We start from the raw sequence: 25,067 nt of genomic DNA, 5'->3' as shown, positions 1-25,067 counted from the left end.
CCAGGGCAGAGGACGAACCGCAACCGAGGTACGTGCCCTTGGCCGGAATTGAACCTGCGACTCATTGGTCCGCTGGCCGACGCTTGAACCACTGGGTCATACCGGGCAGGACGATATCTATTTTTTTTTTTTTTTTAATCCTCATCCGAGGACATTTTTCCATTTTTTGTACAGACAGAGTGGGAGGGAGAGAGAGGAAGAGAGAGAGCGGGAAACATCGATGTGAAAGGGACACATCGAGTGGCTGCCACCCGCACGACCAACCAGGGCCGGGGACAAACTGCAACCGAAGTACATGCCCTTAGCGGGAACCGAACCCGGGTCTCTCCGGACCGCAGGCGGACGCTCCAACCGCTGAGCCAAACCGGCCAGGGCACGATATCTATTTTTTGAGTAATGGCTTTATGCAAGGAACTATGTTGGAAGAAATACAAAGAGGAGTGAGATGAATTGCATTTTCTGGACAGAGAGAGCTGTGGATTGGTGGTTCCATTACTTAGGACTGATTTTGGCTATGAGTGACAGTGGATTTGGCAAGAAAGAGGTTTCTTTTCTCTCATGTGAAAATCCAGGGAATGGCAGCTACTTGATCATGAGAGAGCCAGGCTCCTCCTCATTGTTTCTTCCTCAAGATGCAGCTCCCACCTCATGTTCCAAGAGGACTGTGTCTGCCTCTACCATCAGGTCAACACACTAGTTTGTGGGGAGAAGATAAAGGGACACAGCCCCTCTCTAAACTCATCTTTCTTTGAAGGACACTTTCCAGAAGTTGCACATACACTTTCACTCGCATCCCATGAAAAGGTGGGAATCATAGCCTCCCCACCCCCCGGTGGCCACATTCCCAGCTAAAAATCAAGTGTTCTATAACTGTGAAAGAAAGGGGAAAAGTTCAGCAGTTTCTGCTGGCGATACTGAAACAGGTATGCAGATAGCTGTAGTACAAGACCAAAATAAAAGTGTGACAAGAGTTATACTTACTAGCTCTGTGACCTTAAGCAGGTTACTTAACATCTCTGTGCCCTGGTTTCTTCAGTTATAAAATGAGGATAATAGTAGCACCTACCTCATAGGTGTACCTAAGTTTACATAAATTGCTCTATATGTATGTAATATATACATGATATGTTTCGTATGTACATATATACAGAAGTTACATAAAAATAAGTTGTATTTGTAAGTTCTTAGAACAGTACTTGGTCCTTAGTAAGTGCTATATAAGTATTTGTTAAATACAAATGAAATAAAAATAAGCACAGTAAAATGGGAAATTCAGGAGTATATACATCAATGGAGATAATCTGGAAGAAGACTGTGTGAAGAAATGTAGATGCCAGCTCTGTGATGCCTGGGAGACCTCCCCGAGCACCCCCGAGCACCCCCAGCACCAAGCACAATGCCTCAAACCAGCAGATGCTCAAAATACTGGTTTCTGCAAAGGCCTGAAAGGTCAGGGGTGTTTTGTTATGTGGGATGGAGGCAAGGACCACATGAACAAAGACCTAAATGGTGAAAACTCACTGTATCTGGCACAGTAGCTTGCTTACATAGAACTTGGTTGGTATATGCTGACTGACCATCAACACTCAATAACTAGTTTGGTTTGGCTGAAATGTGTCAGTTGGGTCCAGACAGAAAAACACATCACTCTAGAGAATTTAATATAGGGAATTTGTGCCCTGGCCGGTTTGACTCAGCGGTTAGAGCGTCGGCCTGCGGTCCGGAGAGACTCGGGTTCAGTTCCCGCTGAGGGCATGTACTTCGGTTGCAGTTTGTCCCCGGCCCTGGTTGGTCGTGCGGGTGGCAGCCGCTCGATGTGTCCCTTCACATCGATGTTTCTGTCTCTCTCTCCCTTCCTCTCTCTCCCTCCCACTCTATCTGAACAAAAAATGGAAAAATGTCCTCGAGTGAGGATAAAAAAAAAAATATATATATATATATATAGGGAATTTGTTACACAGGTGATGGAAATGCTGAAGGTGTAGGCCACCCAGAGATTGCAACAGTAGGAAACCTCTATCACCCCTGGTGCCGGAGAGACAATGGGAAGAGACGAGCCAATAGGTGGGGAGCTGTCTGGTTGGGGCTGGGAAATGTCAGAGCCACAACCCAACCCAAAGCAGAGAGGGAGAAAAATACCCTGACTTCTCCCCCTTTCTCCTGCCCTCCAGTCTTAGAGCATTTCTTACCGGAAATACACTTGGCAAGGGAATTCGAGAAATATAGCTTCCTGCAACTCAAAGCAAAGCAGAAACAGGCAAATGATCAGCACAGATAAAGTCTGGAGCGTGAACAGGGGAATGGTGAGTGCAAACCTGTGTCATTTTATAGAGGGTCTTGAACGTCAGATCTTGAATGTAGGGTTTTCCACATGTTTTATTAAGCAAAGGTGGGCCATAGAAGGTGAAAATGAGGGAAGGCATCATTAAAACTGTTTTAGGAAGACTTGCCCAATGGGGGCGTGGATGTTAGAGAATAGGGAAGTAGTAGCTTTCTCTTAGTACCTGTTATGTGCCAGGCACAGTGAGCCCTAAGTGCTTATTTAACCATCTCAGAAAGATGATGTTTCTGGTTCTGGATATGAGATGATTTCATGATACCTGGGTGAGTATATTGCAGCTGTTAGAATAATGTGTGTCTGGAGCAGGGCTGTAGAGATAAAGGATGGAGTCTTTGGAGTCTTCTGCAGAAAGGTGAGAGCATAAGTTGAAAGAGAGGGATGACAAGAGTCTCAAGTCAGACAGTATAAAGAATATAAGAGGGCAGACATTATGGGAAACCAAGGATGGGCAGAGTAAGAAAATCAGTGAGGGAAAAAGAGAGAGAGAAGCGGAAAAGTTTCTCTTCCTGCAGAAGCCAAGAGAAGCTAGAGCTTCAAGAAGGGAAAGGTCAGTAATGTCAAATAACATTTCCTGGTCAGAAGAGATAAAGACAGAGAAAAAAGCCATTGAATTATAGCAGTTGGGATGCATATAGGAATACTTTCTCTAGACAGGTGGAGGTAAGGCAGGCTTAAGCAGATGGCCTTGGTTGGTTAAGTAGGGGACGGTAATGTGCTGAGGGTAGGAGTGGGTGTTGGGAGGCCTCTGGGAGAATATGAGCATGCTGTTTATTTCCTTTGAGCTCCTGGGGTGTAGGGACTATGTCTTCTTCACTGGTGTACCCTGGTGCTTCAGTAATGCATAGGACTCAATTTTGTGGTGACTGGCTGACTTGTGGAATGAATGAACGAACAAACGAACGAACGAATTTGGTGGGAAGTAATCCGAATTGAACAAAAGAATAGTAGAGCAGCAGTGAAAACTCAACCGAAAGTCAATAGCTTCATTGTACTTACCCAAATCTCAGTAATCTGGACAGAAGTAATAGGGCTGGGATTGGCAGGTAAGGGTAAATGAAAAACAAAGCTAGAGAATAAGGAGACTAATGGTATATACAAAGAATTTTTGAAATGTCTGACCAATTGGTCCAAATTGGTTAGGGAGGAAAATGAATCCTGATGGGGGGTGGAGGGTTGGGAGAGTAAGGGTGGTTGAGATGCTTGAGATCATGAGTTCAGAATCTTTGGGGTTGGTTTCAATATTGTTGAAACCACCTCAGATAATTCCAAAGTACAGCTAAATGTTGGGTTAGAAGGGACTGGAGGGACTCTAACAGGAAAGTGGATTAAGATAGTCAGAGGTCAGAATCCTGATCACTGAAGTTTTTGTTTTTTAAAATGTTTTTATTGATTTTTTAGAGAGAGTGATAGAAACACAGATGAGAGATACATTGGCTGCCTCCTTCCTGCACGCCCCCTACTGGGGATCAAGCCTGCAGTCGGGCATGTGCCCTGATCAGGAATTGAACTGTGACCTCTCAGTCCATGGGAGGACGCTCAGTCCACTGAATCCACTGAGCCACACCGGCTGGGCCGATCACTGCAGTTTTAAGTAATGAGGCTAAGGCCATGGCAGTGATTAACTGAGGTGCAGTGGAAATGAGGATAACTGAAATTGATGAGATTGAGCTTGAGAAATTGTAGGGTCATCTTGATTTAAATGCCTCTGGCTAAAGCAGAAAAATGATTTCACTAAAAGAAAAACCAAGTATCAACCCTAAAGGACTATAGTCAGGTAAAATACGTAGAAAGGGCTTAAGTTATGATCCACTGAAGGACAAGGAAAGGCACTGGGACAGTTTAATAACATTTTTACCATTTTCACTTTATTTATTCACCTGCTACCCTCCAGATCAGGCAGCTGAGGTGACCTGTCGAGTAGGAAGTGGCACATTTGGCTGGAAGGGCAGACATTACAGATAAACTCCTAGCCACCCCCCACACCCCACACCTTTGGCAGTCATTAGCTTGTTCTCCATATCTATGGGCTTGTTTCTGTTTTGCTTTATTTGGTCATTTTTGTTTTTTATTTTTAGATTCCACATATAAATGAAATCATATGGCATTTTTTCCTGACTTATTTCAATTAGCATAATACCCTCTAGGTCCAACCATGTTCTTGAAAATGGGAAGATTTCATTCCTTTTATTGCTGAATATGCTATGGGTGTGTGTGTGTCTGTGTGTTCACGTCTTTATCCATTCATCACATATTGATGGACACCAAGGTTGCCCCCCTATCTTGGCTATTGTAAATAATGCTACAGTGAACATAGGGGTGCAGAGATCTCTTTTGAGATAGTGTTTTTGTTTTCTTTGGCTACATACCCAGAAATGGAATTACTGGATCACATGGCAGCTGTACTTTTACATTTTTTTTTTTTTTTCTTTCATTGATTTTTTTAGGGAGAGAAGATAGAAACATTGATGTGAACCCTGGCCAGTATGGCTCAGCAGTAAGAGCATCACCCATGGACCACAGTCCTGGGTTTAATTCCAGCCAAGGGCACGTACCTCAGTTGCAGTTTGTCCCTGGCCCCAGTTAGGGTTGTGCGGGTGGCAAACAATCGATGTGTCTCTCTCACATCAATGTTTCTCTTTCTCTCTCTCTCTCCCTCCAGCTCTATCTGAAAATTAATGTAAAAAATATCCTCAGGTGAGGATTAAAAAAAAAAGACACATTGATGTGAGAAACATCGTTTGGCTGCCTCCTGCATGCCCCCCATTGGGGATCGAGCCTGAAACCTGGGCATGTGCCCTGACTGGGAATTGAACCAAGACCTCTCAGTCCATGGGATACTAAGTCCACTGAACCACACCAACTGGGCAGCAGCTTTATTTTTAACTTTTTTGAGGAATCTCCATACTGTTTTCCATAGTAGCTGCACCAATTTACAATCCCACCAACAAAAGGGTTCCCTTTTCTCCACATCCTTACCAGCACTCGTTATTTGTTCATTATTATAGCCATTCTGATGGGTGTGAGGTGGTATCTCATTGTGTTTATTTATCCTCACCCGAGGACATTTTTCCATTTTTTGTTCAGATAGAGTGGGAGGGAGAGAGAGAAACATCGACGTGAAAGGGACACATCAAGTGGCTGCTACCCGCACAACCCGACCAGGGCTGGGGACAAACTGCAACTGAGGTACTTGCCCTTAGCGGAAACCAAACCTGGGTCTCTCCGGACCACAGGCTAGTGCTCTAACCGCTGAGCCAAACTGGCCAGGGCTCATTGTGGTTTTTTATTTGCATTTCCCAGATCAGTGATTTTGAGCATCTTTTTATGTCTGTTGGCCGGCTACATGTCCTCTTTGGAGAAATGTCTATGCAGGTTCTCTAACACTTTTAACTGAATTTTTTTTGATGTTAAGTTATACGAGTTTCTTATGTATTTTGGGTATTAACCCCGTATCAGATATATCATTTGCAAATATCTTCTCCCATTCAGTAGGTTATCTTTTTGTTTTGTTACTGGTTTTCTTTGCTGTGCAAAAACTTTTTAATTTGATGTGGTTTTTATTTTTGTTGTTGCCCTTGCCCAAGGAGACATATCCAAAAAGATATTGCTAGGACTGATTTCAAAGAGTTTACTGCCTGTATTCTTTTAGAAGTTTTATAGGTTCAGGTCTTACATTTAAATATTTAATCCATTTTGAGTTTATTTTCATATATGGCCTGGTTCTTTTTATTTTTACATTTGTCTGTCGTTTTCCCAGCACCACTTATTGAAGCCAAGGTTTTGATAAAGCTTCACATTCCAGAGGTGAGCTATGACTTGTTCTTCTAACTCATTACCTCAGTCACCCATTTTGGTATATATGTATACATGAATGTAACATACACACACATACATAAATTTAAGGGAAAAAAATAAATCTGATGACACCCTAATCTTAAGATACAGAAAAATTCTAGTTAACCACAATGTGTTTTGTTTGTTGTGTACGTTACTCCTCTGAACTTGCTTGAGTTGGGGGTGGGGGGGGTGGATGTAGGACAGAGGAAGAGACTACACAAAATTTCAGATGTCAGCTTCTTTTCATATAGATAGCTACTTGTACATATTTCTTTTCTGTCATTTAAAAAGCTCGAGGAATACCTTTCAAAGTCCTTTGTGGTATTCACTGTATATGATAGCTAAAATTCATATGGTAATTGGAATTAGATATAACCATTGTTTTCATGTCAATATTTCATTTTTTCTTTCCTTAATGATCAAGACCTCAGAATTTCAGTATGTTGCATGGGGTTCAATGTTAGAAATTTGGTGCTTGAGTCCTACCAGTCCCTGCTTTGCAAATCTTCTAAAGAGGTTGTAACCGTAAGAGCAGCCAATGGGAAAGTATCACTCAGGGTGCTAGAAGAGCACCTGACTGCAACACTTCTCAGGTAAGCCATAAAGAACAAACCATCTTCCCTACGCATTACCCCTTACATTAATAGAAAAAGCCTGGTTCAGGAAAGCTGCAAGTCCACTTTCCCCTTGTTTGGAAGATGACAGGCTTGCCCCCTACTAGGGCGAGTGTGACTACACATTGTTTCTGACCTCCTAATACAACAACCGTGTTCACTTCAATCTGGTCACTTCCCTTACCTTAGAGGGGAGAATATGAAGCAGGCATGTGGGAAGTAGAACTTCCTAAATACTATGTGTTGAGCCCATTTAGCCATGCTAGAACCTTCAGTAACACACAGTTTGTGGGTTTTGTTTTGGTTTTAGAGCCATTTTTATGTTCTGCTGTTTAAACTGAAGAAAAATGTCAATTGTCATCATCCTTTTAAGAGAACATTATAGACACTTCCAGTCAAGATGGCGGGTAGGTAAACCTGGTATCGCGTCCTCCCACAACCACATCAAAGTTACAACTAAACTACAGAACAACCATCATTCAAAACCACCTGAATCAAGCTGAATGGAAATCCTACAACTACGGAATTAAAGCAACAGCCACATCGATACTGGTAGGAGGGGCTGGCCCCACACCCACGTGTGGCGGATAAAAATCAGGAGGACACCTCAGCTGAGAAGGTCCTCCCTGAGGACTGAGGGGTCCCCGTCCCACACTAAGCGCCCAGCTCAGGGTTCCAGTGCCAGGAAGAGCAGTCCCCATAACTTCTGGCTATAAAACCAGCGGGAACTGAGGCTGAGAGACGCTGAGGCAGCTGGAGCCCCAGGCAGCTCCTCTTTAAGGGCCCGTACATGCATTTATTGGACTCTCTCCCTCTCAGCTTGGAGGGGAGGCAGCTCGAGGGGCACCAGAGACATACAGGGAAGAACTGAGCTGTTTGGCACTGGAGTGAGGGCTGGAGAGGGGGCTTTCTCTGGAACAAATGTGCTGTCAGAGGCCTTTCTTTGTTCCTTTGGTGAGCCCTTCCCTGGGGCAGCAGATGGCCGCCATATCTGGGACTCCAGCAACCTGGCTCACACTGGTAGCCAGCCCTGGTGATTCCCTGAGGCCCCGCCCCACTCAACTTTCAGGCCCACCCAAGCTGTTGCCAGTTGCTTAACTATGATTGGCCTGTCTTGGATCCTGCTTCAGGTTTTCCTAAATCCTTTCCAACAAGCAGCATCTGTTCTCAGCTAGCCCCATACCTCTCGTTAAGTAATACACAGAAACAAACACAGGGAGGCAGCCAAAATGAGGAGACAAAGAAACAGGTCCCAAATGAAAGAACAGAACAACACCCCAGGAAAAGAACTAAGTGAAATGGAGATAAGCAACCTAACAGATGCTGAGTTCAAAATACTGCTTATAAGGATGCTCAATGAACTTAGTGAGAACCTGAGCGAACTTAGTGAGGGCCTCAAGAGCATAAAAAAGGACCAGTCAGAAATGAAGGAGGCACTAACTGAAATAAAGAATAATTTACACAGATTCACGCCCTGGCCAGTTTTCTCAGTGGTAAGAGCATCGGCCTGCGGTCCAGAGAGACCCAGGTTCAGTTCCCGCTAAGGGCGGTTGCAGCTTGTCCCCGGCCCTGGTTGGGTCATGTAGGTGGCAACTACTCAATGTGTCCCTTTCACGTCAGTGTTTCTCTCTCTCTCTCTCCCCTACTCTATCTGAACAAAGTATCAGAAAATGTCCTCGGCTGAGGATTAAAAAAAAAAGGATAATTTACAGATTCAATAGTAGAGTAGAAAGCCAAGAAGCAAACCATCGATTTGGAATATCAGAAAGCAAAAAACACCCAATCAAAACAGCAAAAAGAAAAAAGAATCCAAAGAAATGAGGATGGTGTAAGGAGCCTCTGGGACAACTTCAAGAGCACCAACATTTGCATTTTGGGGGTGCCAGAAGGAGAAGAGAGAGAACAAGAAATTGAAAACCTATTTGAAACAATAATGGCAGAAAATTTCCCTAACTTGGTGAAGGAAACACAAGTCCAGGAAGCACAGAGAGTCCCAAACAAGATGAACCCCAAGAGGCCCACACCAAGACACATCATCATCAAAATGCAAAAGGTTCAAGACAGAGAGAATCTTAAATGCAGCAAGAGAAAAGCAGTTAGTGACCTACAAGGGAGTTCCCATAAGATTGTCAGCTGATTTCTCAAAAGAAACTTTACAGGCCAGAAGGGAGTGGCAAGAAATATTCAGAGTGATGAAAAGCAAGAACCTACAACCAAGATTACTCTATCCTGCAAAGCTGTCATTTAGAATCAATGGCCATATAAAGCGTTTCACAGACAAGAAAAAGTTAAAGGAGTTCATCACCACCAAACCGTTATTGTATGAAATGATGAAGCGTCTTTTTGAAGAAAAAGATAAAATATATGAACAAACAAAATGGCAATGAATACATATCTATCGACCATTGAATCTACAAACAAAATGAACAGGCAAAACAGAAACATTCTCATAGATACAAAGAATATTTTGTTGGTTGCTAGATGGGAGGGGGTTGGGGGAATGGGTGAAAAAGGTGAAGGGATTAAGTACAAATTCGTTGTTAGACTGACAAACCTCAAAGGGAAAGGGGTTGGGGGGTAGGAAGAAATAAACCAAAGAACTTATATACATAACCAATGGACACAGACAAAAGTGTGGGAAAAGGCAGGAGTGGGGAAGAGGGGGTCAATGGGAGAAAAATGAGGAACATCTGTAATACACTCAATAATAAAGATAAAAAAAACAAAATTGAAAAAAAACAAAAACCCCAAATCAGAATATTATAAGGTGCCAGGCATGTTGGGTGAGTGTTTTGGGCCTTCCACCTCTGCTTAGCTGTAATTGGAAGGAACATGCACTATGAACCACCCATCACCTGAGCCCAAAATAGTTTTTGCCTTTCTCCTAGTATTGCCTCTCATCTCACATCCTTGTTAATATGGGGAAGACCCATGGGACATTTTCTCAGGTCCTAATAATAGGAATAATGTTACTCTAAAGTAGTTGTTTGTATCTTATGGCAGAACACCGACACAAAACTGATTATGTTAGATGCTAGAAAGTTTAGGGCCCGCCTTTAACAACTGTTAGAGTTTTACATAATTACATAATTGTTTTAGTAACTTGCATCCTGGCTTCATCTGATTTCTTCCATCTTCACTTTCCTTTTCCTAATTTCCTGACTTAAAAACTAGCTGTGCTGTAGGCATTTTTTAATAAGCTGTTTAAAAACATTTTGGAACAAGACACACTATTTTAGAAATGATTCAAATTCTTAAGGTATTTTGAAGGCCCTTCTTTCATAAACTTTAACCCAAACTTTCTAGGTAGTCTTCATTATTTTTTAAGTCCTTTTGTACCATCCCTTTGGTTTCAACTATGACTTTTATACTAACCACAGGAAGATCTCTAAATCCTAGTCCAGATCCCTGCACTGGATCTGAATTTACAGCTGAGAAAAGGGCATTTCCTGTCTACCACCCCACCCTCATACCCTTACATCTTTAATTAAAATATTGTCGATTATAATGTTGTTATATATATCTGATCACATTAAAGTTTTTTGAATATGTTAGCAAGTTTTATACTTTATAAATCTTTTATTTCAATTTTCTTTAAATAACCAAGCATTGAAAACTTTACAAAAATGTCAATTAAATTTGTTATGGTTCTTTTCCTTTTTTCCCCCCGTGGGTCTACATACTTCAAGGGGTACATGATCGATTCTCTCTCAAATCAACTTTTTCCAAACAGAAATCCCTATAAACAAATAGGGCCAGTCTTTATTAATTTTTTGTGATGGTGTTAGTGTCAGAAAATGTCCTTTTTCTTTTTAAAAATATTTTTATTTTTTTAGAGAGAAGAGGGGAGAGATAGAAACATCGATGTGGGAAACAATCGGCTGCCACCTGGGCATGTGCCCTGACTGGGAATTGAGCTGGAACCTCTCAGTACCTGGGACAATGCTCAATCCACTGAGCCACTCCGGCCAGGCCAGAAAACATCTTTAGTAAATAAATAAAGGAGAGATGTAAAGTACTGTGGTTTACTTAGTGAATCTTAATTGCGAAATTTCTTCTTCTTTCGAAACTTCTTTCCTGCTGCATTTGCTGCTTTTTCAGCCATGATCTCTGAGTACTTCTTTCGATTATACCTGAAAATCAAAACCAAACCTTTAAGTTCTAAAGTATGACACATAAGACATTAGAAGTTACTGAAGCCATGGGTAGTTTGGTTCAGCGGTTAGAGTGACGACCTGCAGACCAAAGAGTCTTGGATTCAATTTCCGGTCAAGGGCATGTACCTTGGTTGCAAATTTGATCCCTGGCCCTGGTCAGGGTCATGTAGGAGGCAACCAATTGATGTCTTTCTCTCACATAGATATTCCTTCCCTCCGACCCTCCCTTCTGCTCTAAAAAACAATGAAAAATATCCTAGGTGAGGATTAAAAAAAAAAAAAGTTAATGTAACATTTTTGGGGAGGTAGAGGTCGCTTTTAAATCTCAATTTACTTTTTTTTTTTGCATTTTTACCATCTATTCATCACATTTGTACTAAGTTCCACCATGTGTAAGGAGCCATTCTAGGACTTGGGGGCAGAGTAGTGAACCAGACTCCAAAGCCCCGGCCCTCATGAGGCTTACAAGTCCAGTGAGAAAAAATGACAACTGTAGAGGAAAGCTTTAGAAAACTTTCAGTCCTAGAAACTCATGCACTACATCCAGCTAATATTAAATACTTTAAATATTTTTGTGGGATAAAAATGTGAATATAAGGACTAAGCAAAACAAAAAGTTTACACTTACCTGAAAACACACAACACACTTCTTAGAACCTTGAGAAATATACCACAGACCATTGGTTTTCAGTGTGGTCTGGGAATGAGACCCTTTCAGGAATCCATTAGGTAAACACTATTTTAAAAGTATACTAAGATGTTGTTGCCTTTTTCATGCTACCTCGTAAGTGTACAGGGAAGTTTTCCAGAGGCTACACAATGTGTGTTACCATAGCAGACTGATGCAGAAGTAGACATGGGGAGGCTCCATCTATCTTTAAGCCAGACCATTAACGAGATTTAAAAATTTAATTATTTTTGTTTTGCTCATGAAATATATTAATGTGTAATGGGTTTGTTATTACTTTAAAATGAATAAATAAACATTTTTAAAGTTTCTAAATTCTAGTTTCCATTATGGTAAATACTGATGAACATAACTCACAAAACAAAAGTTCTCTGGGTCTTCAATAATTCTTCAGAGTTTAAAAGCATCCTCTGATAGGAGAATTGCTGCTACAGACTATATTTCCCCATTGGACTTTGGAAACACAGAAGCACAATTTATTGCAGAAAAATAATGCTGCAGTAGCTAGAAGCTGTCAGTCAGTCAGTCCACAGTTAATTATGAAAAGTTTAAATCTCTAAACATACAAAATTCCTTTGTTCCAAAGCACATTCACTGTGTTACATAAATTTGTTATCACATTACTAAAGCTTAGGATTAGCTAAAATTCTCTTTAATACAGAAGCTATTTAAATCCTTTACAACTTTTCAGTTCACTCACTTCCAAAAGCACAATTTACACAGACTTTCTAACAAATCTAAGGTTAGATTAAAAATGAAACAAAACCAAAACCCATATATAACACAGAAAAGCATATTTTCTTCTGTCCCAGGACATTTCTACTAATGAAACAGCTGATGCATTAAATACATTTGGTTAAGTTCTCTATCCCAAAGTGGTCAGAGAAAACCTCTTGAGCCAGATGTAGAGGGGATTAAAGCTTTCCATGAAGAGATGGGCTAACAGTGTTTCACACATTGTGGCATGTAAATGTAGGTGATAAAATAGACAATATTCATTTTAAGTAGTGTATTTTATCTTAATGTATATAGAAAACTATAATAAACCCATTTATAGTAGCAATATAGTTTCCTTTTATAATAAAGTAGGCAGTATACAGATAATTAGATAATATTATGAAAATGGCCTTCAGTGACTAAGGTACGGGAAGCAATGAACTGATATGACAACCTCTAACTTGCAATTTCATGAATTCCATTCTAACTACATTTCTAGTTTATAGCCCCAACTTCCTTATTCTAAAATTTTTTAGTGTTTTAACACTTGCCTAAGTGTTAACCATATGTTACGGATAAAAATTGACCTATATTTTGTATCTTGATGATGGCAATCTCAGAAATCACAGCAATGTTGAGAGTACTTATTTCTAAAATTTTTAGCGTTACCCAGACTCATTAAATAGCCTCCCTAACATTCTGAGTTAAATTTGCTTTCTATACCTACAATCCACATTATTTTTAGAACCCATGATAAATACTTTCACTTTTGCTATTAAACTAATCTGAAACTTTAGCAGAGGCTTCTATACGAGGTATGCTTTTTTTTTTTTTTATCCTCACCCGAGGACATTTTTCCATTTTTTGTACAGATAGAGTGGGAGGGAGAGAGAGGGGGGGAGAGAGAGAGAGAGAGAGAAACATAGATGTGAAAGAGACACATCGAGTGGCTGCCACCCGCACGACCAACCAGGGCCGGGGACAAACTGCAACCGAAGTACATGCCCTTAGCGGGAACCAAACCCGGGTCTCTCCAGACCGCAGGCCAACGCTCCAACCGCTGAACCAAACCGGCCAGGGCACGAGGTATGCTTTTAAATCTCATATATATATATGTATGTATATATACACACACTACTTCAAGGACTTTTAACCATACTCACATTGCTCCCATCTTAAAAAAATCCTCTTAAGTCAACATCTACTAGCCCAGCCTCTCTCTTCCTCTTCACAACAGAACTTCATTAAAGAGTTATGTCCATTTCATTTTCAACACTTTCCAGTTGTTTTCTTCCCCATCACTCCCCTAAAACGCCCGCCAAAGTTACTCTAACTAAATCCAAAGAAATTTTTAGTGCTTATTTGATCTCTTGGCAGCATTTCCTGTTAACCACTCCCTCTGGTCATTAATCTGCTTAAAATATTCTCTTTCCTTGACTTCTGACATTGTGCCCTCCAGGTTTTCTTAATGCCTCCTTAGCTATTCTTTCCCAATATCCTTCTCATTCACCTCTAGCCAAATATTTTCGGCTTCTCTCTAAAGCAGTAGTTCTAAACTAGGAACGCTTATGCCCTGTAGGGGACATTTGGAAATGTCTGAAGACATTTTGTCTGTTGATACTGGCATGTAGTGGGGGCAGAGGCCAAGGAGGCTGTTAAACATCCTACAATGCACATGAAAGTCCCTCCTACTAAAGAATTATCCCATCCAGCCCTGGCTGGTTTTGCTCAGCGGTTAGAGCGTCAGCCCGTGGTTCACAGAGACCCAGGTTCGGTTCCCACTAAGGGCACATACCTCAGTTGCAGTTTGTCCCTGGCCCTGTTTGGGCTTGTACGGGAGGCAGCCACTCAATATGTCCCTTTCACATTGATGTTTCTCTCTCTCTCTCTCACTTCCTCTCTCTCCCTCCCACTCTATCTAAACAAAAATGGAAAAACGCCCTCGGGTGAGGATTAAAAAAAAAAAAAAAAAAAAAATCAATGGAAAAAGAATTATTCCATCCAAAATGTAAGTAATGCTGCTGTTGAAAGCATGCTAGAGCATTTAAAAACAATCTGAAAATTTAAGTTTATGCATATTCTAAAGGAAAGCATTCCTATTATAGAGTAAAACATAAATTCCTTTACCTTCTGAACTCAGAATCAGCCAGCAGTTCCTCCACAATAGTTTTCTTCCTTTGTTTCTTGGGAATTCGTGAATGGTAGAAGTCAGCTGGATTGTCAACAATGGTTCCAATCTATGAACAAGTGACTGAAATAAGTTATGCAACATCTGAATGCAATGTTGCTTTCCTATGCCAAGGTAGCTCTAACAAAGTGTATTTATAAAAAGGAATGAAAAACATAAGCATATATTACACCAACATTAATTTAATTTTGCCATTTTTAAAAGCAAAAATAAGTCACCTATTCAATCTGCATCAGGTCCTAATGACATTTCTTCATTAGCTGTAATCCAAAATTCCTTTTATATAATTTAATACTGTCTTGAAAAGAAGAGTTGGTGCAAGTGATTCCCTCTGTCCCTCTCCATTCTCTAATATTTCTTCCTCTTAGGCTAGTACTATTCATAGATGGAACACCCATTTATATGTTCCATGTTTTAGAGAGCTGACCTAGGAACCTAATTATCACCTGCAACACTGTTTCTCTATATGGAAAGCCATTACAAGCCGGAAGCTGTCTGAATTGGGTTCTGGCCATTAATATAAGGCCTGAACAGATGTGCACTATAAATATTCATCTATTTTGAGAGTGAACAGAAAGATCACACTAGTACTTTCCAAGCTAAAATCCATAGAACATCACCACCATTATGCTGTTTGCTTCATACCTGGAAGTATTTAGGGAAGCCATCCCTATCGTTTTTCTTGTAAAACCTTTTTGGGTCCATGCCAGCTCTCATTTTCAGTGCTTTGAGATCATTTTTTAGTTCATCCGTCAATTCTGGAGCTTTCATGCCAAACCAGCCATCACCTGCTGTTTTTTGTCGCTCTTTCTGAAATTCAGATTTCAAACACAAACAAATTTTTTTTTTTTTTTTTAATCCTCACCCAAGGACATTTTTTCATTTTTTATTCAGATAGAGTGGAAGGGAGAGAGAGGAAGAGAGAGAGAGAGAGAGAGAAACATCGATGTGAAAGGGACACATCGAGTGGCCGCCACCCACACGACCCAACCAGGGCCAGGGACAAACTGCAGCCAAGGTACATGCCCTTAGCGGGAACCGAACCCAGGTCTCTGTGGACCGCAGGCTGACGCTCTAACCGCTGAGCCAAACCGGCCAGGGCTTTAACTTTAATAAACAGTGTATAAACTACACCGTGTTCCCCCAAAATTGTACATACAGAAAATTTCATTAATTAAAAACAGAAAAGGTTACTAAGGTTACTTTATAGGATGTTATTAGTTTCCAGATTTATCTTTCATAAAAGGAATGAAACCACAAAAAGTGATCTTGTTGGTAAATTAAGTAAAGCATTATCAATTTCATAAATTGAGGATTCCTTTAAATTTAATTTTGTATTTTAGTAAGAATTGCCGACATGCTGGGAGACTAACCCACAGCTTTAATTTCTATTGTCTAAAAGCCTACATAAGAGATAATGCATAAAAACATTTTCACTTCTGAAGCTTTTATGTAAACATTAACACTTTTGTTCAGTCCCCAGGTATCTCAAAGTCACTCACTCAGATAGTCCAGAAATTTATATTATTTCTCAAAAAAGAAAAAAAAAATTAGCCCTGGCCAGTGTGGCTCAGTTGCTTGAGCATACACCAAAAGGTTGCCAGTTCGATTCCTGGTCAGGACAAGACCCAGGTTGTGGGTTAGGTCTGGGGGTGTGCATATAGGAGACAATCAATCAATGTTTCTCTCCCCCTGTCTTTCTAAAATCAATTTTTAAAATGTATTTTAAAAAAATAAATTATTCTTTTAAAAACTCCTTGTAAGTGATTTGCTTCATTTTTTTTGGTTCCACTCATACAAAGAATGTTATGAAGAATCTACCATGTGCTTAGATGCTTCATATTAGTGACAAGACATTATTGGAGCACCTTCCTCAAATATCCTCCAAACTCTCTTGATAATTTTTTTTTTTAATATCCTCACCCGAGGACATTTTTCCAGTTTTTGTTCAGATAGAGTGGGAGAGAGAAAAAAACATCGATGTGAAAGGGACACATCGAGTGGCTGCCACCCGCATGACCTAACCAGGGCAGGGGACAAACTGCAACCGAGGTATGTGCCCTTAATGGGAACCGAACCTGGGTCTCTCTGGACCGCAGGCTGATGCTCTAACTGCTGAGCCAAACCGGCCAGGGCTTGATAACTTCTTTATGCTTATTTGCTGAAATGCAAAATTGAAGCAATCCCCTATCTTTTACTAAAGAAAACAGTTTCTGTGCTCTCATTTAGCAGAGTAAATAGACGAGATTTTTAGCTGGCTACATTAAGTTCCCTACAATAGTCTGCAACAAAGAGTTCCTAGGCTTTAGTGAACAGTACCTATAAGCCAAGAAGTATGGACAATGACCTTGCATGGTGACTGTCATTGTTTTTAAGGGGGAAAAAAGTTATGTCTATATGCACCATTCAGTGCACTTTCACTCTGTGAAAACCTATATAAAACGTGTTTATGGAACCACGTTTTATGGGCCCTCCGGTATCCATAATTTTCTTTAAAAAAAATGTGTTTTAATTACTCTACCTGATTGTATATGAGGTGAACATATCTAAACATTCTAAATAATGAGAGTCACTGTACTTACTCGGCGTTTTTTTTGAAGATGGTATTTTGATTCACGATATGGTGGGACACAGTAGTTTTTTTCAAAGTCAGGAGTAATGATGGCTTTCTGCATAATCTATAAAAATATTAAATTGGTTTTAAAATTTCAGAATGTCATATAACTTTTCCAACATTTTTGCCTTACCAGGGAAACATCTCTCAGACTGAAGACTACTCCAAATATATCAACCTTCTTTGTGCACAGATATACTACTGCAAAGTTGTTCCGTCAAAAATGTTTCAGAAGGCAAACTGAAGATTTTAGGAAATCTATAAACTTGATCTTCAATTCAAATATCTTTTACTAATCTGAATCTGCAAACACTGATTTACATTGTGTCCAATTGTATTTATTGGTTTGCAACCATCCACCTGCACCAAACAACTGGAGAAGACAATGGGAACAATGCCAAAATTGCTCGAAATCCCTGAAAAATACCTGACTGGTTTTTAGTAAATCCTTTAAATGTTGGTAAAACAGTTTATAATCTGAGGAGACTAGCTAGATTATTAGTAAGTATAGTGATACAGATTTTGATTCAATAACATATACTTTTTATGTTATACCAATGAGATCTTCCTATCTAGACAAATCTGCTTTTTGCAACTCAATGTATCTTGAATGATCTTTCAATGTCAATTTATATATATATATAGATCAACAACTTTCTTATCAATAGCTGTTATACACCACAGTTCTTTTGACATTAAACTATTTTCCATTAAACATTATAAACATCACCTCTGCACACTTGTGATTATTTCTATAAAACAGATTCCAAAATGTGTCATTTAAAAATTTTATAGGTAATGCTAAATTGCCTAGTATTCAAAAAGTATAAACTCCTACCAACAGTTAATCAGGACCCTTTTCTTTATATTGCCACCAACACTGGGTACTAACTTTTTGTATGTAGTAAGTGGTGTCTCTTGGCTATTTTCATTTGCTATTGATCATCTTTATACATCAAGTCCTTTTTTTGTGGGAATGCCTGCAGTCTTTTGGGTTCTTTTTCATTTTAAATTAGGGTTGTGTTCTTACTAATTTGTAGAAAAGTATTTTGTACTTTGGTGATACGAATCTGCGGTCTTTTGTCTTTGTTAAAGTATTTTTAATTGTAAGTTTCAAAATTTTGTGAAGTCAGTCAAATCTGTATGTATTTTTTTTCTTTTTTTCTTCTTTTTCTTTTTTCATACTGTACAACCCCCTTCAGTGCTAACAGCCCACAGGTAAGGAGGCTGAGCAATGGTTCGAGGCAGCAATTTACTCTGGCATGGGTACACTATGAGAGGCCCACAAAGAAGAGCCTACCATAAATCCATTACCATGCTCCAAATCTGTATTTTTTATTTGCCTAGGATGATTAAATATTGTCATAAATATCATTTGTGTGACTAAAAGAAGCCTCAGGGTAATAAGTCTTTCCCCCCAGTGCAAGGACTAAAGAAGACTACTCCTTAGTCCTCAAAATAGTTCACAGGAATACAGCAAGTATTAATTTGGTCAGTAACATTGGACAGTATCAATTCAGACATCCCCAATTAAGGTTCAGGCTTAGAAGTTTCTGGGTAGTACTATAGTAGAAGTCTATACTTTCCTATCACTCAGGAAAAAAGAGCATGATGTTTAACAGATTAATAAGAACTTGTGTGTCAAGTACCATACTAGGGTTTAGGACAGTGGTTCTCAATTGGGAGCAATTGGCAATGTCTGAAGACATTTTTGGTTTGTGTGTGTGTGCGCACGCACTATTCTCATCTATTAGGTAGAGGCCAAGGCTGCTGCCAAATATCTTATAATAGGCAGACACTCTTCCACAACAAAGAACTACCCAGCCTAGCCCTGGCCAGTTTGGCTCAGCGGTTAGAGCGTCGGCCTGCGGTCCGGAGAGACCCGGGTTCGGTTCCCGCTAAGGGCACGTACTTCGGTTGCAGTTTGTCCCCGGCCCTGGTTGGTCGTGCGGGTGGCAGCCACTCGATGTGTCCCTTCACATCGATGTTTCTCTCTCTCTCTCCCTCCCACTCTATCTGTACGAAAAATGGAAAAATATCCTCGGGTGAGGATAAAAAAAAAAAAGAAAAAAATTGGAAAGAACTACCCAGCCTAAAATATAAATATTGCTGAGGCTGAGAAACCGTTTTAGGCATATAAAGATAAAAGACAGTAAAATAACGATTATACCATATGATTAATTGGATTGACACTGGGTGTTGCAGAAGCACAAAGGAGTTTGGGGGAAGGACTAGGGTCAAAGAATGTTTCCCAAAGACAGTGATCTATCTCTGCTTTGGCCAGGGAAAGACCAGGGTATATTTAGATAACTATAGCAGTCTTCAATGGTGAGAACGCAGTAGGTGGACAGAGTTGGAAGGAACAGAAGCACCTCGAAGGCTCCGAGGAACCCCTGAAACACTTAAACAGAATATCATGTTAGATTTATGTTTTTAGAAAATCTAGCAAGAGTACAGACAATAGCTTTAGAACAAAGAATAAGCAGGCTACTGCTGTAGTCTAGATAAAAAATAAAAGCCTGCATGAGCCAGTGACAGTGGAGCAAAAAAAAAGCGAACAGAGTAGAAAGTACGTAAGAAGCACTGTAGCCTAGGCTTAGTGATTGCAAAATGGAAAGATTTTGGGATCATTAACCAGGACAGAGAATACAAGAGGAGGAGCTGGTTCAGGCAGGGAACGGAAGTAGGGCAATTAGTGAGGTCAAGTGCCTGAGCACAAGTGCCAGAACAGACAACAGGCATCTAGATTTTAAAACCCGAAGAAAGACCTGAAGAGGCAGTAAGTCTACAAAATACATGTGAGAAGAAGCTATGCAAGGTGGCAGCAAAGTTGAGGGTTGGATGAGGTTATCTACCTTATAATTTCTTTCTGAAATTTCTTTCTGTCTATGTGCACATGTGCACTTTTTCCTGGCAAGGGAGGCAGGCTCTCACAGCTTTCAGATTCTCATCACAGTCCAGAACAGTTAAGAACTAAAAGTATACAGCAAGAAAAGAGAAGAAAATACAACCCCTGAGATGACAACTGGTGGGTGCAAGAAGAGGAACACTGAAGTGGATTACTTTATTTTTATTTTATTTTTTTGTGGGCTTATTTTTTTACATGTCATCTTTTACAGCTAGGACATCCTTAAAAAGAGAAATGATTGTTCTAGAAAGAGGGAAAAATGGAGCAGACCAGGCCGATATGATTGCACTGTAGGAAAGTTGGTCTCTTACCAAGGACTAATCATTTCTAGAAGTAATTGGCTAGTTTTTTTTTTTTTTATCCTCACCTGAGGACATTTTCCCATTTTTTTGTTCAGGTAGAGTGGGAGGGAGAGAGAGGAACAGAGAGAGAGAGAGAGGAACATCGATGTGAAAGGAACACATCGAGTGGCTGCCACCCGCACGACCAACCAGGGCCGGGGACAAACTGCAACCGAGGTACGCCGCCCTTAGCCCTTAGCGGGAACTGAACCCGGGTCTCTCAGGACCACAGGCCGACGCTCGCTCTAACCGCTGAGCCAAACCGGCCAGGGCAGTAATTGGCTAGTTTTATGAAAACCTACAGGACACTTCATTAAACTTACCTCATTTTTCTTTTTCTCCTTGATCTGTGTTAGGGTTTTCTTGTTTGACTGTAGTTTGTCTGCATTAAAATTTATATACAAACCACCCAATTGTTTGATACTCAGACCAGGGTCTATGCTGCTGCTTGTCAACTTCAGACTGAAAAAGAAACAATCACTTAAAGATCAAGTAATTAAATCAAAATGGAAACAATTGAGGCTATTTTAAAATCACTTTCCCCCCCTTCTCTCCTCTTTTACCATCAATGACAAGAAAAAATCCTTATTTTTACAATGAAGCTTTGAAAAAAATGAACAAATACACAATCTAGTAAAAGTCACTAAGAAAAAATTCTGGGATGAATAATGAATTTAAAAAGCTTTTTGGGAGCATATGCAAATGTATTCCCTAGATTTTCTTTACGAGGATTAAGGCCATATAATATACCAATAGATTTCATAACAGGATTTTTATAAAGAAAAGAATTATAGAAAAGAAGATGAAATGCCTCTGGCAATTCAACTCAATGTACATTGCTCCCATCTCTAAAAGCAATGAGAAAGATAGGTTGTTCTACTCTGAACTTCCAACTTATCCAAATTTAGAATATTTTTCTGGGTAACCAAAGGCATTTGGTAGTGCCTCTAAACCAAGGAAATTTTAGCCCGACCAGTGTGGCTCAGTGGTTGAGCGTCCACCCATGCACCAAGAGGTGACCAGTTCAATTCCCGGTCAGGGCATATGCCCAGGTTGTGGGCCAAATCCCAGTGGGGGGGCATGCAGGAGGAGGCCAACTGATGTTCTTGCTCATCCATATTTCTCTCTCTCTCTCCCTAAAATCAATAAAAGAAAATTAAAAAAATAAACCAAGGAAATTATAAACGGCGATGGCATCCACATTTCCCATGGAACTTTAAAAAAATATGTCATACCTCAGACCTAACAGATTCGACTCTTCTACAATTGGCCTGGGGTCTTGCTGTATTTATGTAATGAGAATTTCTACTTCCTACTATTGGAGGGTCCTTTTTATAAGCAAGTACACTGGGATTTATAGTCACCTTCTTCCCTAATTATTCATATAAACTAAGCACCTGAAAGTTTTGATAATCAACCTTTACTCGAAAGTGATCCTCAACTCTGTTCCTAGGGAGGAGGACCGTGGCTTTTAAAAAATAAGAATGCCTGAGCCCAGCCTCAGACACTCATTTCACTGGGCATCCATTAATATACAGTTCCTTATAAGGATGCCTATATTTCGTGGATACACTACCAGGGTACCTGGGGAAAAACAAACTTAAAACAGAAAAAAAGAAACTAAAGAAGTAGCCTCAAACCTTAATGCCTTTCAATGGGTGATAGATGGGGTTATACATTATTATTTTTCTCAGGTTTTTCTTTATTTTTCTATTTCTCTACAATCAACATATAGTAAAAAACAAGTTATTTTTCTTCCCTTTTATATTCCTATTTTTATATTGCTATTAACAATCATGCAGGAAAATCCTAGAAGATAATTTTTAACATATCTGCCAAAAGAAGTACTTTTAGCTATCACTGGTGGGAAAAATATGATTAACAAAGGCATCCACAGAGATGAGGGACATGCTAGATAAAAGCTCTTCCATACAGAACTCAAGGCAATGATTTTCTCAATTTCCACGCTTTCTAATTTTATATTTTTATGGTAAATTAGTCACTTGAAATATTTATCAAAAACGTACTTTTAAAAATAAAAACAAACTAAAACTTACAGTTTAGACTTTGTGCTATTTAGTAAATCATCTTCATCACTAAACTCATCATCTTTATTTTTGTCTTGATCTGATGGCTCTTCTTCACTTTTTCCATCCTCTTCCTCTTCTTCCTCACTGGCAACCTCACTTGCCTTGTCTTCCTCATCCAAGTAAAAATTTTTATCAGTACTAAATCCAGGAGTTGTGTCAATTACAAACAATGCATTGTCACATAACTTATTTTCTGAGTCTCCATTTAATGACCCCCTTTGAACACTATTTTCAGCAAAACACACAGTGTCCTCTTCAGTCTCACAGTTTTCAGACTGCTGGCTTTCATCACTGCTGAGAAGTAATAAAACAGAATCATCTTTATCCTGAGATGTGTTGAGCTCAGACTTGTAGAGTTTGGTATCACAGTCAACATGTACATCCCTTTCTTTATTCATGTCTTCACTAACATCTATAACTGTGCACTCTTCTTCATCACTACCACCACCATCACTAGATGTGAAATCACTTGTTTTTATGGTGCTCTTTCTCTCTTCAGTCCATCTGTCTATTTCCACAACTGCAAATGTTTGCGATAATGATTTCATTACAGCCTCACAGTTCAGATTTGAGGGCTTTGATGTGGTTTTGTTATTTTGGGGGGTTGAATACCTTTGAGAAACTAACTGAAGGTTAGTGTCCTCAAGTTCAGAAAAACTCAATTCAGAAATTTTCTCATTAATTTCTTTTCCCTCACCTATCATTCCTTCGATTTCTTCATCTAAACTCTTACAGTTCTGCTTTGTTATTTCTTTGAGAGGTGCAACACTGGCCTGTGTTTCCTCTCTTATATTAAGACGTTGGCATTTTTGCACTGTTGGTTTTTTCCCTGATTTTCCATGGAAAGAATCATCATCAAAGTCATTACAAATTTCATTATTAGAGAAATCTGGATTATTTATCTGAGGAAGAGATCTTGCTTGTAAACAAGAAGTTTGTCTGGTATCTGAATCCTCTGGATTCATAGGTATATTTATTATTTGCTTTACATTTCCTGATATAATCTCAGTGTCTTTCTCCTCTGTTTGTGATTGTAATTTCCTCTGCATACTCCTTGTTGTTCTCCTAGTTGCAACCCCAGAAAATGTAGACATATCTGAGCATGATGACTCAGCATCAGAAACAGCATCTGAATGTGATTCTTGGCTTGGATCTAGTAGGGATTTAGTCTTACTTCTTCTGGTTCTTGTAGAAGGCACAATTCTAGAAATGCCTGATACATGCGATTCTGCTTCAGAGACTTCTTCTTCAGTATGAGACTCATTTATTGAAGCTATTTTCAGCCTTTTCCTAACGCTGGACACTGGGGTGCATGCAACTAAGATTCGCCTTCTCCTAGTTACTCTGTAAACAGAATCCTGGAGCTCAGAACAATTTGACTCTGCTTCAGAAGTTTCTCCATCAGTAGATGGTTTGTTCATTTCTGGTAATGAGCCTGTAGTTCTGCTCACCCTCTTTCCAGTTTTAGGAATTGAACTTTGTTTCCTATTGCTCTGTGATTCAGCAGTACTTGAATCATCAGATGGAGATTCCTTCCTGCCTTGTAAATGCGCTTGGATTCTTTTAGCAGAATTCTGTAAGCCAGAGAAAGCACACTGTTAATGTGGGTAGGGCTGGGACACAGACAAAGTGAATGAGGTACTCCCCTCAGGAGCAAATTTTAAGAGGGCACTGAAAAACCCAGTAAACAAGATGAACACAAAACCCACCACCATTACCCATTATTTAAAAACAAAAAAAACCCTTATATACTGAATCTGTTTCACTCGCCTCACCCAAGTCCTTGAATCTTACTTCGGTGAGCAAAATAATAAAAGAAAAAAATTTCTACACCCAAAGAAAGTAAAAATATTCCAGGTGGACCTACATTCTGACACACGAGGAAGAGGGAATAGGAGACCATTAACTCCTTGCAAAGATGCGTTCCGGTACACAACCCGATGGAATCGGTCGCTGCCCTTACCTTCTTTACACAGTAAGTGAATTAACGCTCGTTTCCTTTCATCGCAGAATCAGAAGCAGCGGGCGACTAGCGCCACCGAGAGCCACCAGGCGGCATCACTGTAGACTGCCCCACGCCACAGTGTGGCGGGGTCACCGCCGGCCTCCCCGCGAGAAAAGGTTGTCCTTCTCTCCAAATCCGCTAGGTCAGGCTCACGCTTGGTGGCCAAGATGAACTCTTAGTAGCGTGTTCAGAGTAAAGCTAAAAGGCTGCTCATCTGCAGTACAGAGCAGAACTACCCGGAGCAAGTGAACTAATCTCTGCGCCATGCCAAGGCCCGCCCTCAAGACTGCAGGGAGGGCGGCGAGGAAGCGCCCGGCTCCGCCCGGGCCTGGCGCGCGGCAGCTCGGCCGACGTCCGCCCGTCGCCCCCCGTCACGCTCCGCGGGACCCTCGCGCCGCCCCACCCACCTGGCGCCATTCTGCGAAGCGGCGAGCAGAAGAGAGCGAGCCTTGCCATTTCCTACCTTCTGCCCGGGGCTTTCAGGCGACGCAGCCTGGACACCGGCCTGCGACCGCGCGGACCTGGTGATCACCATCTTACCGGCTTGTGGCCACCGCGGCCTCTGTT

General features: G+C 40.4%; 1 protein-coding gene, 1 long non-coding RNA gene and 1 other non-coding gene across 3 annotated transcripts; 1 reads left to right on the top strand and 2 right to left on the bottom strand.

The window, feature by feature from the left end:
- The first annotated feature begins 6,093 nt into the window (after nucleotides 1–6,093).
- On the top strand, nucleotides 6,094–17,388 carry LOC118627051. Its single transcript, XR_004958998.1, has 4 exons — nucleotides 6,094–6,145; nucleotides 6,603–6,771; nucleotides 7,103–7,199; nucleotides 17,293–17,388. It is a non-coding gene; the product is annotated as an uncharacterized LOC118627051 (long non-coding RNA).
- Nucleotides 10,709–25,067, bottom strand: DNTTIP2 (deoxynucleotidyltransferase terminal interacting protein 2). Its single transcript, XM_036257190.1, has 7 exons — nucleotides 24,964–25,067; nucleotides 22,463–24,069; nucleotides 20,729–20,867; nucleotides 17,125–17,220; nucleotides 15,188–15,352; nucleotides 14,482–14,591; nucleotides 10,709–10,925 (listed from the first exon to the last, which is right to left on the bottom strand). Exons 1-7 carry the CDS (start codon nucleotides 25,033–25,035, stop codon nucleotides 10,832–10,834), a joined length of 2,283 nt encoding a protein of 760 aa, XP_036113083.1. The 5' UTR covers nucleotides 25,036–25,067; the 3' UTR covers nucleotides 10,709–10,831.
- On the bottom strand, nucleotides 18,339–18,475 carry LOC118627406. The gene has a single exon (XR_004959151.1). It is a non-coding gene; the product is annotated as a small nucleolar RNA SNORA42/SNORA80 family (small nucleolar RNA).

The sequence above is a fragment of the Molossus molossus genome, unplaced genomic scaffold, assembly GCF_014108415.1.
Source record: "Molossus molossus isolate mMolMol1 unplaced genomic scaffold, mMolMol1.p scaffold_m16_p_12, whole genome shotgun sequence".
Taxonomy (NCBI): domain Eukaryota; kingdom Metazoa; phylum Chordata; class Mammalia; order Chiroptera; family Molossidae; genus Molossus; species Molossus molossus.
This window is presented reverse-complemented; position numbering and strand designations above follow the sequence as displayed.

What these genes read in the sequence shown, in the direction of transcription:
- DNTTIP2 (XM_036257190.1), bottom strand. Translation starts at nt 25,035, where the DNA reads ATGGTGATCACCAGGTCCGCGCGGTCGCAGGCCGGTGTCCAGGCTGCG. An exon ending in CTGAAAGCCCCGGGCAGAAG is followed by an intron (nt 24,070 to 24,963) that starts GTAGGAAATGGC and finishes TCTGGCTTACAG; the next exon opens with AATTCTGCTAAAAGAATCCA. An exon ending in GCTGATTCTGAGTTCAGAAG is followed by an intron (nt 10,926 to 14,481) that starts GTAAAGGAATTT and finishes TTTGATTTTCAG; the next exon opens with GTATAATCGAAAGAAGTACT.